Genomic DNA, 13,317 nt, shown 5'->3' with positions numbered 1-13,317 from the left:
TCTCATTTGCCTGAACAGTGTTTCATGACTAACTGCAATGGAGGCTGGAAAGGGAAGGGCATATTTCTAACTGGGCACATAATGGCCCTAAAAAAAATACTTGCAGCTCTGTTAGATATTACATAAGCAATTAGCAAGGCCTGTTACAAAGCCGCAAGAAGGGCATAGCTCCTAGGCCTGATGGTTTTCCTACAAAGATTTATAAATGTCCTCAACGTTGGGACATTCTGTTAGGTCCTACTATCATCATTAAGAAGGGAGATGGTCACTGATCTATGTAATTGACAAGATAACAGCCAAAGTCCTTTAGATGTGACTCCTGAATCAATATTGTCAGTTTGCTTTCATGTTGCAATGTAGAATGAGGTTGCCACTTAGTTCAACAATTACGATCTTGGTGATATGACTGTCTCATTTATTCAATAAGCATTTATTGCGGACCCACTGATCTTGGAAATACAAGTAGGGTGGAAATGTAGAAGCAACATCCAAACCTTTTTTTAAGGCTAAATTAGAGGTGACAGACATCAGTAGGCCTAGATGCTGACAGTGATACTCTATGTTTGGATGCTTGGAGAAGTTCCCTGAAGTGCTCAAGATCTGTGTGATTGGCCTCACTGGAATTAGGAGTACCAAGTCCTAACCATTTTCTACCAGAGGGATCAAGGTCCAGTTTTCTTCTATTGACTTAAAATGACCTGCATTAAAACACGTGCGCATACACACACACACACACCCACCCACACACACACACACACCTAGAAAACATTCATGATTCTTTACCAGTTTAACAGATTACAAGTCAACCAGTAAGGCTTTGTTGAGGTGAACTGTTGCCCAGCACTAAGCAAAAAATGTTACCCAAATTTTTCTGGGTTAATACCAGGATGTTTACTAAGAACCAATTTCACAGACCATTCTTGTTTATAGACTTTGCATTGACTTCTTAAGGCTGAAAGGAGCCTGAATGAGACTGTGGGCAATTGCTTAAGTACTTTGGGCCTCAGTTTCCTTATATGTAAGAAGAGAACATTGAAGGAGAGGTTCCTGAAAGTTCCTCCCTGAACTAAGGTTTGGGGCAGAATGGAGCCTTTGTTACTAGGGAAACCTGGATTCTGGTACTCAACCCTGTACAAGTTGTGGGGTGCCCTGGAATAGGAGAAGCCTGGAATCTATACCTTGGTTCCTTCCTCATGGAAATGAAAGAGTTGGATTCAAAGGAGTCTGAGTCCTCTACTTGACCGAATGTTCTGTTGAATAGAGTTTGGTAGAGCTCCCTCGAAATTCTACCAACTGGGTTTATTTCATGGAAAGTTTTGGAGAAATACTTGATGGGTTTCATCTTCCCAGGGCCTGTGCATGGACCCTCCTAAGTTTGTTAAGCATTAAAATTTGAAATGAGTCTACAGAAGATAGAGCCTGTGAACTCTTATGCCTAAGTATCTCAACTTGGTGTTTTTAATTGGACACAGAGTGACTAAAACTATCACTACATTCTGCTTCTTAGCTGTTCATGCATTGACGTCTTGACCAGCAGAAAATCCTGTGTTTTGGGAGAGTGTTTGAAGTGGTCCTTAAAGGGGATTTGGTCACACCAAGACTTGCAGAGAGGAGTTCCTAGGGAGCCTAATAGATCTGGGAGGACCTGCTGAGTTACCCTAAGTTGAAGTGATCCTTAAAAAGAAAAAAGAAAAAAATAAGACTATAGAAGAACTACACACTAGAGCATAAATGTCAAGCCCCCAAAAGTCTTTAACCACAGCTGACCCCTTAAATCACAGGCTGCCCTCAGAAGGCAGCAGCTTGTTCTAAGCAGTGGCCTGCAGAGCCCGTGACACCAAAGAATGGAGCCAGTAGGGGTGGGATCTAACCAGAAAATCACATGGCCTGCCTGGAAATGACCTGGTGGGTTTTAACCTATCCAGTACCTACGGTACTGACCGTAAAGGCACAGGATTTCAGAATTTCAGTTGACAAAGGCCTTGAAGTTCCAGGCTTGACGATGAAAGAAAGAAATGATCAAAATACCATCTGTCATAATGGAAAACCCAGGCGGCCCCGAGCCTCTTCCTCATGCAGCAGCCACGCAGCGTTAGTCAATCTGGACAGTTATTTATGCGTTGAGGTCACATTTTGGCCAATCTTTTGCTTACAACTTTAACCAAATAAAGCCTTCCCTCTCCGCATGTCTCTTGCCAAAATTGGGTTGAGAGATGGTTCTTTGAGACCATTGTTTTGGCACGAGATGCAGGGATTTCTCACACAGCAAATGCACCAATGCCAGTCAGGGGTTAAATGGTGTTAAAATGGAAAAGAATTAAACTCAACTCCTTTCCTTTGCTCTGCTTATTCTATTTTTGATTTTGGGTTTCGGGGCAGGGTTTTTTTGTTTTTTGCCAAAAACTCCCCAAATGTCAATGAAATGTCCAAGGGAATTTTCTTTGGTAACGACCAGTTTACCTCAGAGAGGATTGACTTTTAGGATTTTCCTATTTAATCTTCCTCTTGTTCCTTCTTTATTCTGACTCTTGACATACTACAGTTTCTAACTTCTCTGCGGCTGGAAATATTCTAGGCTGCTACTTTCAAGAAGAAAAATGGATGGAAATCCTAGTGTCTGTGAATTGTTGCTAAATCTGCACATGTCCACTTGTAACCAAGAATATTAAACTCAGAGCCAAAGAACAGGAGAAGAAAAACCCCTTCCTTGTTTGCTGTAGACTTTGGCATTAATCCCACAAAGCTTGGAGGAGCTTCAGTGGGACCGTGGGTCTGAAGTCTCTGCTCTCCCAGAGTCATGAGCCAGGTTACCTAGGGCAATTACTCCATTTCTCTGGGCCTCAGTTTCCTTGTAAGTAAGAAGAGAACATTGAAGGAGAGGATCCTTAAGGTTCCTCCCGAACTGCGATTTGGGGCAAGATGGAGCCTTCATTACCAGGGAACCCTTGATTCTGGTATTCAACCCTGTACAAGTTGTGGGGGGTGCTGGGGTGAGAGAGGGCCTGGAATCCAGCCTTGGTTTCTTCCTCATGGAAATGAAAGATGGATTCAAAGGAATCTGAGTTTTCTACTGGATTTAGTGTTCTGCAGGTCTGTCAAGCTCCCTCCTAGATTCTACCAGCTGGTTTATTTCAGGGAAATTTTTGGAGAAACACTTGCTGGGGTTCATCTTCTCAGGGCCCGTGTATGAAATGAAATCTGTCTCCTTGGATCATTAGGTTATAAGAGGCACAGTTTGGCATACTGTCTTTTGGCCATTAGGCCTCCTCATTATGAATGAGGGAACCACAGTTTACTGTATAAGGGAAGAGCTGAGGGTATGGGGACCGCTAAGATAGTGACTCTCCTTTCACTCAGTTCCTGTTTTTCCAGCTGCACCATGGGGATAAAGGTGCTTGTTCCTGTATACCTTTACTTCATATGAAACAAAAACCTGGGGCGCCTGTGTGGCTCAATTGGTTTAGCGTCCAACTTCAGCTCAGGTCATGATCTCCTAGTCCGTGAGTTCGAGCCCCGCATCGGACTCTGTGCTGACAGCTCAGAGCCTGCTTCGGATTGTGTGTCTCCCTCTCTCTCTGCCCCTCCCCTGCTCATGCTCTGTCTCTCTCTGTCTCAAAAATAAATAAAAGCATTTAAAAATAAATAAATAAATAAATAAATAAATAAAACAAAAACCTGTTTAAGGAACAGGGAAAGTCCCAAATGACGTGTCTCCCTCTCTCTCTGCCCCTCCCCTGCTCATGCTCTGTCTCTCTCTGTCTCAAAAATAAATAAAAGCATTTAAAAATAATAAATAAATAAATAAATAAATAAATAAATAAATAAATAAAACAAAAACCTGTTTAAGGAACAGGGAAAGTCCCAAATGACGTTCAGGACCAAAACCACAGGTGGGAAAGTAGAGAGAAAAGCATCAGATCAGATAATACTGAGTAGTCAGGAATTTGTGGAAACAATTAATGGCTTTCCTCGGAATCTGAGCTTAAGACTGTGAAGAGACAGAAACTGCTTTGTAGGAAATGAAATCCTCTGAGGCTGTGGCTAAAAAAGATATCATTAGATGAGTATTTTGTTATAAAAGAAATAAAATCATTATTCATAGCTACTTAAAATAATGAAACAAATGCTAAGGGACATGGGAATAAAGATGAAGAGCAAAACATTTGTTCAATAAACCTACATTCCAAACTGTTTCATGACTATGGGACAGTTTAAAAGCAGTTGCTGTTATCTGTTAAATGTTACACTTCAATAAAAAAAAAAAGTTTTTAAAAAGGAAATTCCTTACTAATCTAAAAGAAACTTTAAGTTTTGTTTTTTATCAGAACAAAAGAAGATAATTAAGGTGGATGTGTGATCAGCTGCCTGTACACTTGTTGCCGTTGATAATGAACATGAAATTCTCCATAGGGTGCTGGGGCTTTAGAACAAAGTTCGTCAAAGGCCAGAACTTAACATTCAAAGTACTAAGACCAAGAGGAATCATGGGAGGGGACTTCAGTTAAGAATGTCATAAGTAGGGGCACCTGGGTGGCTTAGTCGGTTAAACGTCTGACTTTGGCTCAGGTCATGATCTCACAGTCTGTGAGATTGAGCCCCACATCGGGCTCTGTGCAGACAGCTCAGAGCCTGGAGCCTGCTTCAGATTCTGTGTCTCCCTCTCTTTCTGTCCTTCCCCCACTTGTGCTCCGTTTCTCTCTCTCTCTAAAAAATAAACAAACATTAAAAATTTAAAAAAAAAAGAATGTCATAAGTAATAGAAAACCCAATTAATAGTGGCTGAAACAAACAGGCTTAGTTTCTTCACAAAACAAGAAGTCCATAGGTGGGCGGTTGCTGCCAGTCATTCAAGTACTAGAAGATGCCATCAAAGACCCAGACTTTTCCCACGTTTCCGTTCCTCTATCCTTAGCAGGTTGGCTTTTAGCCTCATGCTTCTTATTCACAAAATGGCTGCCATCTCCAGGCATTTCCTCTGTGATCAAGCCAAGAAAAAAGAGAAGAGGACCAACACCAAGGATATCTTCTCTTTGATGGGGAAAGCAAAAGCATTCTCACTGCCTAGAAGTTTTGTGCGTGGCTGCCCCAGCTGCCTCTATAGTGAAATAGGCAGGGGAGAAAGAAAGTTGAGAATGAGTTTTGAGCTAACTGATAAACAATGTCTGCCAAAAACTTTATCTCGAAGAGAATAATCTTCTGGCTTATTGTTACTGGGAGGAAGTAAGGATACAGAACCTTTGGGGTATGGCTCAGAAACGTAGATGTTTCCACTGATAGAATCCTTAAATCACAGTTCTTGGATTGAGTTGAAACACATTCAGAAGGCAAGTAGCCTTATTTTTACCCTGAATTGGCCATAAACCTTATTAACCAAGGCTCTCTCTAAACCTCAGTCTTTCCCAGTATGAAATAAGAATAGTGTTTATTCCCGACCTCACTTAGATTCTTCAGGGGCGCCTGAATGGCTCTCTTGGTTAAGCTTCTGACTCTTGATTTCAGCTCAGGTCATGATCTCACAATTTGTGAGATCAAGCCCCATGTCTGGCTCCATGTTGGGCGTAGAGCCTGCTTAAGATTCTCTCTCCCTCTCCTCTCTCTCTCTCTCAGTCCCTTACCAACTTACGTGTGTGCATGCACTCCCACACTCTCGCACGCGCTCTCTCTGGAAAAACACTCATTCAGGGGCGCCTGGGTGGCTCAGTCAGTTGAGCCTCCGACTTCGGCTCAGGTCATGATCTCACGGTCTGTGAGTTCGAGCCCCGCGTCGGGCTCTGTGCTGACAGCTCGGAGCCTAGAGCCTGCCTCAGATTCTGTGTATCCCTCTCTCTCTGACCCTCCCCCGTTCATGCTCTGTCTCTCTCTGTCTCAAAAATAAATAAACATTAAAAAAAAAAAGATTCATTCAGTCATTCATATATTCAACACGTGTATACCATATACACTCGTTATGTGTCAGGCAGTGCTAATGCTGCAGATACAGAAGTAAATCATGTAGAAACCCTTCCCCTCAGTGACTCACATTCTCATAGAGAAGGGAGACCAGGGGGCGCCTGGGTGGCGCAGTTGGTTAAGCGTCCGACTTCAGCCAGGTCATGATCTCATGGTCCGTGAGTTCGAGCCCCGCGTCAGGCTCTGGGCTGATGGCTCAGAGCCTGGAGCCTGTTTCCGATTCTGTGTCTCCCTCTCTCTCTGCCCCTCCCCCGTTCATGCTCTGTCTCTCTCTGTCCCAAAAATAAATAAACGTTGAAAAAAAAAAATTTAAAAAAAAAAAAAAAAAGAGAGAAGGGAGACCAGGGAACACATTTATCGAGTGCTGCTGCATATTGGACTCACTGGCTGCTTTATATGAAAAAGATTTATGTAATATAGAAGATATGCAAACAAATAATATAATAGGTAAGGTGGTGCAATGAAAGTATTCATAAAGGTGCTTTGGGACAGAGAAGAGGAAATGACTAATTCTGCCTGGGGAATTGAGGAAAGCTTTACCAAGGAGATGAAAACTGGATAGTGCTTGAAAATGAGCCCGACTGCTGGGCAGAAGAAGGGCTGGGACAGGGAATAGCTTCTGATGCAGGTGCACTTGATTCAAAAGCATTGACGACTTAAAAGGGACTGGTTAGTTTTCCAAAAGGGCACGTAGCTCGCTCTGCCGAATGTTTGGGTGGTTGGGGGTGACATGGGGAGCTGAAGGTGAAAGGTGGTTGGAGAAGGATTGCAAGGGTTGTGAAGCTCTTCAGAAGGCACACGAAGGAGTCTGGCCTGGAGGGGCCATTGCAGTCCAGGACAAGACGGATCAGATCTGTGCCTCCAAAAGACCATTTTGGAACCAGTGACGGGGGACGAGTGGAATAGAGAGGCTGTTCGGGAGGCTTTGCAACAATCCCGGTGAGAGATGATAACTCCGTTCAGGCAGTGCGGTCCCAGAAAGATCTTTGAGATCTTTGTTGGTTTGTTTCCAAAGTTTTTTTTTTAAACAAATCAAATAATAGAAACATTTTTCATAAAAATATATCAAACTTAGCTTCCACGGTGTTGTCCATGCACACACACAAATTGGAACATGAAATCTTTTTGTTAAACCTGTAGCCTGTGGGGGCGCCTGGGTGGCTCAGTCGGTTAAGCATCCGACTTCAGCTCAGGTCATGATCTCAGGCTTGGTGGGTTCGAGCCCTGCATCGGGCTCTGTGCTGACAGCTTGGAGCCTGGAGCCTGCTTCACATTCTGTGTCTCCCACTCTCTGACGCTCCCCTGTTCATGCTCTGTCTTTCTCTGTCTCAAAAATAAATAAACATTTAAAAAAATTAAAATAAAAAATAAACCTGTGGCCTGTGACCACAAGGACAGCCCAATTCATTCGGGCCCCATGACAGCGAGAAAGCACGGTGTCTGAGTCTATGAATCGCAAAGCTTGCCCAGCGCCCCCACAGTGTTTTCCCTAATGTAGGGTTACAGTCACTGTTGCTAATTCATAGAGGCTAGGACAGGCCTGTATATCAGGTTTTATAAATATTTCTTTATGTATATTTCTTTTATAAAATATTTATTAAATAAACTTAATGATTTAAAAATATTTTTGGTAATGGTCGATCATCAAGAACAGACGGAAGGTGCTGCTCTGATCGGGCATTCCCCTCGAGAGCCTGCGGCTGCAGTTGATAACTGTCAGTGGCAATGGGGGCCAGTCGTGCTTCAGAGAGGCAGGCCATGGACATTTTCATGGCACTTGCTAGGTGCCCATCACATTCAGATCTCAGTCTAGAAGTAGATGGACAGTTTTTGGTGACCGACTGGATGCGCCGAAAGAGAGAGAAGGAGGGAGGAATCAAAAAAGATTCTGCAGTTTCTCGGGTGGCATTTGAATGGCGCCATGCACAGGACACGTGGAAGAATGCAGCATCCGCTGAGCTCCCTTTCAGCTCCATGGCAGTTCTGTGAGGAGAGGAGCAGGCCCATTACCTTAGTGCTTCTTGTGTCAAAACAATGCTCCCCTTCGCATTGCCCTCCACTCCCCAGCCTCACCCAGCTGTGATTTCCAAGTTGTGTTCACGGCCAGCTGCAAAGGGCCTGTGGTTGCCTTGTTCCTGCCTGTGAAATGAAAATGGGTGGCCGCTGTAAATGCAGACAGCAGTGGGGCGCCTGGGTGGCTCGGTCCGGTATGCGTCCGACTTCGGCTCAGGTTGTGATCGCGCAGTTCTTGAGTTCAGACCCCGCATCGGGCTCTGTGCTGACAGCTTGGAGCCTGGAGCCCGCTTCGGATTCTGTGTCTCCCTGTCTCTCTGCCCCTCTTCCACTCATGCTCTGTCTCCCTCTCTCTCTCAAAAATAAAATAAATATTAAAAAACAACAACAACACTGTGGGGAAGTTGTCTTTCAACTAACATCTTAAAATAAACTAAATGCAGACAGCAAGCGAGCAGGGAAAGCAGGTGATCCCTAGTCAAGGCCTAGGGTACCAGAGATGGACGGCTTCTGATGGCTCTGGCTGCTTCACTGTGACTGTGGGTTTTTTTTTCCTGCTTGGCTGAAGCAAGTATTCATAGTTTTAATAGTTTTCTAAGGCCAGTGGAGGAAATTGGACTTCATATGATGCTCAGCTTCTCGAGTGCGTGACTAATACTTAAAAGACTCATTAAGAGACTTCTTTAGTTTTAATTACATCTCCTTGTTTGGTATGTGACCCAATTAATTCATTCTTGTTGTGAAGGTATTCGAAGACCCTGTACCCTCTTGACCTCTTCTTATAATTATTACTGTTGCCCTCTTTCGAAGCACCATTTTGATTACATACTTAAAAGGAGCTACTGAAATACCCTCTCATCGCCGTGTGGCTGAAATGCCCACTGCTTGGGCTCAAGGACAGTCATCTGAGAGTGGTTCTTGTGTCCTCAACAGCTCAGTGGCCAGCACCTCCCTTTTCACCTTCCCTCCCCCCCACAATTCCACCCCCTCCCCCCAGAGGGTTTTAGTCGCACCTCCCTGCTTTAATAAGACTAGCTGTTCTCCCTGAGGCCCCAAAAGCTGTGTTTTAGCAAACACAGATAAATCAATAAATGTGCCTTATCAGTGTTGGGATTGCTGGCAGGTGCCTCAGAGCAAACGTGACTGTGATTCCACCTCATCCCCTCCCCCTCCCCCGGACACACACTCGTGTTTGTTTCTTCTTTTCCTTAGATTCCACTATCTGACAAATCTGCACTCAAACAAAAACCCATCCTGCTGACTCACCCAAATACAGGTGGAAGCCCATACTCGGGAAGCAGTTTTAACCAAATTGCGTGAAATAAAGTCCTTTCTTCTGATGTCTCTCTGTCTGGTGGTCTGAGCATTTTCATCTGCACAGATCTTACAAAAAAGTTCTCTCCGCCATTTAATTCTCACCACTTGGTATCCAGTTCTATAAAGTAATACTTTAAAAAGCAATGCTTTAAGAAGGTTCACGATAATTTACTGAGGTAGTGGACAAGACACCAACTACGTAAATTGTCTTGTTCTTCAGAGTGAGGCCTAAGAAAAGCATTCTCGCTGACTCGTCCCCTTCACTCTTTAGTATTCTGTCACCTGGCTCCTTTTATTACTGTAGAAATAATGCTTGTACAAACCGTTACAGTTCAGGGAGAAGAAACGTGGATGAAAAAATCAGACGTACTCCTATGGATGATGATGGGAAAGTGAAGCCTTTTTTTTTTTTTTTTAAGAGGGCCAGAGGATGTATTAGTGTCCACACATCTCAGTCATGACTGTGAAGTATGTGCAGATAACCGGCGATCTCACCATTTTTCCTAATAGGATGAGACCTTTGGGGAAACGCGAGTGGTACATTACTGCCTTAGGGAATTTTATGTGGAGTAGTGTCTGAGTCCATTTGGGCTGCTGTAACAAAATCCCTCAGGCAGGCTAGCTTATAATAACAACAGAAATGTACTGTTCATGCTTCCGCAGTCCAGACGTCTGAAATCAAGGGCCAGCATGGTCGAGTAAGGGCCCGGACTGCCCACTTCTCGCTGTGTCTTCACAAGGCGAAACAGGCAAGAGAGTTCTCTGGGGTCTCTTTTATAAGAGCACTAATCCCATTCCTGAGGCTCTACCCTCATGACCCAGTCAGCTCCTGGGGGTGATACCTCCCAATACCATCACCTTGGGCTCTAGGATCCCAACATATGAATGGGGGGAGGGCGTGACACAAACATCAGACCACAGCAAATAGTGTGCAGTTGTCATCACTGAGCCTGTGAAACATGAAGTTCCTCATGAAGGACTTTACACAACCCAGAACACAGGGCAAAACTTTTCTTCATAAAGAACAGTGAACGTGTATGTCCTTTCAAGGGATCCAACCATTCGTTTTCACATCAGAATCTGAGATTCTTTACTTACCGTCAGATTCTTACCAATTCAGTAAGAATCGGAGATTGTTTACTTACCGTCTTGTGGCAAGAGCGTACATGTCTGGAGTTCTAAGGTGCAACTCAACTAGTCACTCAGCAAATATTGAGTACCAACTGTATACTGGGCATAGCGCTAAACCATGCTGTCAACCCACTCAGGGTCTGGTTAGCTGACCTTTAATGATAGGGAGGGAAAACACCAGAGAGTTGACTAGAAGTGGCATCATTTGCTACCACAACTTTCAGGAATAGCTTCTTAGAAACAAGAAGTGAGCATGAAGGCCAGAGGTTAACTGGGACTTCTCTGCAGTTATCAGCCACATTGTTCAGAAGGAATCCCCTGCTAACGTCCTGCTGGATATTGACTAAAATGCAGCTTGTTCACGATGCCTTGTCTATCCCTCATGATGCTTTGCTCTTTTGGCCCAGAAACAGAAAAGATAGTACTAGAGGCAGGAAACGGATTGCCATCCTGGAAATTCAATGACCAGCTTTTTCCCTGTGATGTGTGTGGGAAAGTGTTTGGCCGACAGCAGACGTTGTCCCGACATCTCTCGCTGCACACAGGTGAGTCAAGGCCTCGCTCCTAGGCCGTCTGCACTCTGGATCACCAGCCTCTCTACTGTCAAGAAGCTGACTTTGTCTAAGACAATTCTCACTGGAAGTGGTGGAAATGTTTTTATCCTGGCCCTTCAAACCATTTTAGCTGGCATGTTCAAAGAGGCCCCGGAAAGGGTTTTTATTTGTATTGAAAGTAGGCTTGATGAGAAAAGATACACGTGTAAGTGTATCCAGGTAAGGTTCCTGAATTCTGAGAAATGCATTGCTCTCACCTGGAGGGTGCAGGCGATGGGGGCTGCACCCACGTTACTGGTTCCATCTTTTTGTGGGAAATGGGAGCAGCAGAGGGACAGAGCAGCTTGTGTAGAAACAGTTGCTATCTTTATCTTCATATAATAGTAGAGAAATGTGGTTGGTTCTGCGCATTGCAAAAGGGACGGCAACCAAATTAAGAAAGGATAAAGGAGGAATAAATAGTAACTTAATCAATTTGGCAAGAATAAGTTCCTTCGCCCCCCAAAGGAAGGGCTGTATTTTATCTGTATGGCCGGGTTCCTCCCCTGGCCCTGCCAAGCCCCAGGCCGCCGGCAGGACAGATGTGGGGACCATCTACAGTAACAATGATGATGGCTTGCATTTGGTTGGGGAAGAACTTTTTTCCTTATTCTTTGCTGTGAAGTGGTAAGACAGGTATTTTTGAAGGGCAAGCCCAGTGAGACAAAGTAAGAAGTAAGGATGGAAAATGAGTTTGCTCTTTGCTTTTTTCCACTATCGTCCATTCCCTTTATCTGCACAGTGAAAGCCAGCCTGCTCCTTCTACTATAATTTGCTTGATTAATCGAATGAATTCAGAATGCCACTCTGGAAAGAGTCCTGAAACATTGTCAGTTTTAGGAGAGGGTTTTCATTAAGAAATTAATTGCAGCTTTTAGTTCTATTTATGTAAAATGAACATCTCCCATCATATTACTTCACATGAGTCATTTTTCTCCCCCTTTAATTTCATGAGTTTTTATTTCTTGGCTGACCCAGGCCTGGAGCTTAGGGAACATGATGGGGCTTCTCTTACACCAGACCCAGGAATGCTGTGCTCCACTCCCCTTTCCCCAGCTAAGCACCCACCCTCAGCTGACGCATGGCAGGTGTGCACGCGCGCGCACACACACACACACACACACATTTATTTAGCCCCTGCGGGGCTCCCCTTATCAGGAAGAGGGACCTGTGGATGTCTAGGAAAAAGCAGATGGTCCGGCTGCCCTGGGACTTTCTTCTATCTAAGTACTGATACAGCACTGACCTCCCGGATGAAGACTTTTAGATATTTATAATTCCAAGGTGTTCCCTTTGTCCCCATTTGAAATGAGATTTGAGCCTTCCTTGCCATGACAGCGCTAAGTGGTCTCCTGCAGGTGTTGGGTTTTCATTTTTGAGAGCAGTTTGGGGTTTTTTTCCTGTTCCTTCTCCCCAGAGGAAAGAAAATACAAATGCCACTTGTGCCCCTATGCTGCTAAGTGCCGTGCGAACCTGAACCAGCACCTGACCGTCCATTCGGTGAAGCTGGTGAGTACGGACACTGAGGACATTGTCAGCGCCGTCACCTCTGAAGGCAGTGATGGGAAGAAGCACCCTTATTATTACAGGTGAGCTGTGAGTGGAACTGGCCCAGCCTTCCCCAACTTTCTAGAACACTCCCCACCCGGGTGCTAGGGCATATGTGATGAGGTACCTCTTAGTCATAGTGCTGACCTTCATTTTAATACTTGCTTTGTTTACACTGGACCCACCAGCCACGCTGAGTCCTCTCTTGGCTTGGATGACCCTGGTAGAAGTAATTGAAAGGGAAATGGTCTTGGAGGTAGCTCTCTGGGGTGGAGCTCCAGGGAGTGACAGGGCTCCGGGGATTATTAGCTTCTCGATTTGTGCAGCTGGAAAGCTCCCAACCTTTGTAACTGAGCACATTGCTACTTCCTGAGAACCGTCGAAAGGAGAAAAAGACCAGGGAAAATAAATCTGAGAACTCTGAGGAAATAGCCTTGAAAGCATTGCATATTTGCCCCTGGTTGTATTGTCTTCAGTGCCTGGAATTTTATGTTTCCCTTTCATATTTGACCATGAATCAATATTTGGTTTGGTTGCAGTGAAATCCCAAGTCTCAGAATTGTGCCCAAGAGGTAGACCATACAGATTGGTAGACACTTGCTTTTGCACAGAATATCTCCATGGACGGTGACTTCTATCAGCAGTTGTCACAGACAGGAATTGCTCCTGCTGGCAGTGTGATCTGATGACCTGCATGTGCCTTCCTTCCTACACAGAAGGTTTCCAGAGCCAGAGAGAGGCTCGCTGGGCATGCGGGGTGCTCTGA

At 44.6% G+C, this 13,317-nt stretch overlaps 1 protein-coding gene across 1 annotated transcript in view; it reads left to right on the top strand.

Annotated features, from left to right (window-relative positions):
- The window catches only part of ZNF827 (zinc finger protein 827), a 172,261-nt gene that overhangs the window by 143,397 nt on the left and 15,547 nt on the right, over window positions 1-13,317 (top strand). The window contains 2 exon segments of the mRNA XM_047091194.1: window positions 10,818-10,955; window positions 12,421-12,592. Coding sequence (XP_046947150.1) covers window positions 10,818-10,955; window positions 12,421-12,592 — 310 coding nt within the window.

Source organism: Lynx rufus, unplaced genomic scaffold (genome assembly GCF_022079265.1).
Source record: "Lynx rufus isolate CCGP_SWC_20201006 ecotype Redwood Valley unplaced genomic scaffold, mLynRuf1.p SCAF_3, whole genome shotgun sequence".
Taxonomy (NCBI): Eukaryota; Metazoa; Chordata; class Mammalia; order Carnivora; family Felidae; genus Lynx; species Lynx rufus.
The sequence above is the reverse complement of the archived record's forward strand: the minus strand, read 5'-3'. Positions and strand labels throughout refer to the sequence as shown.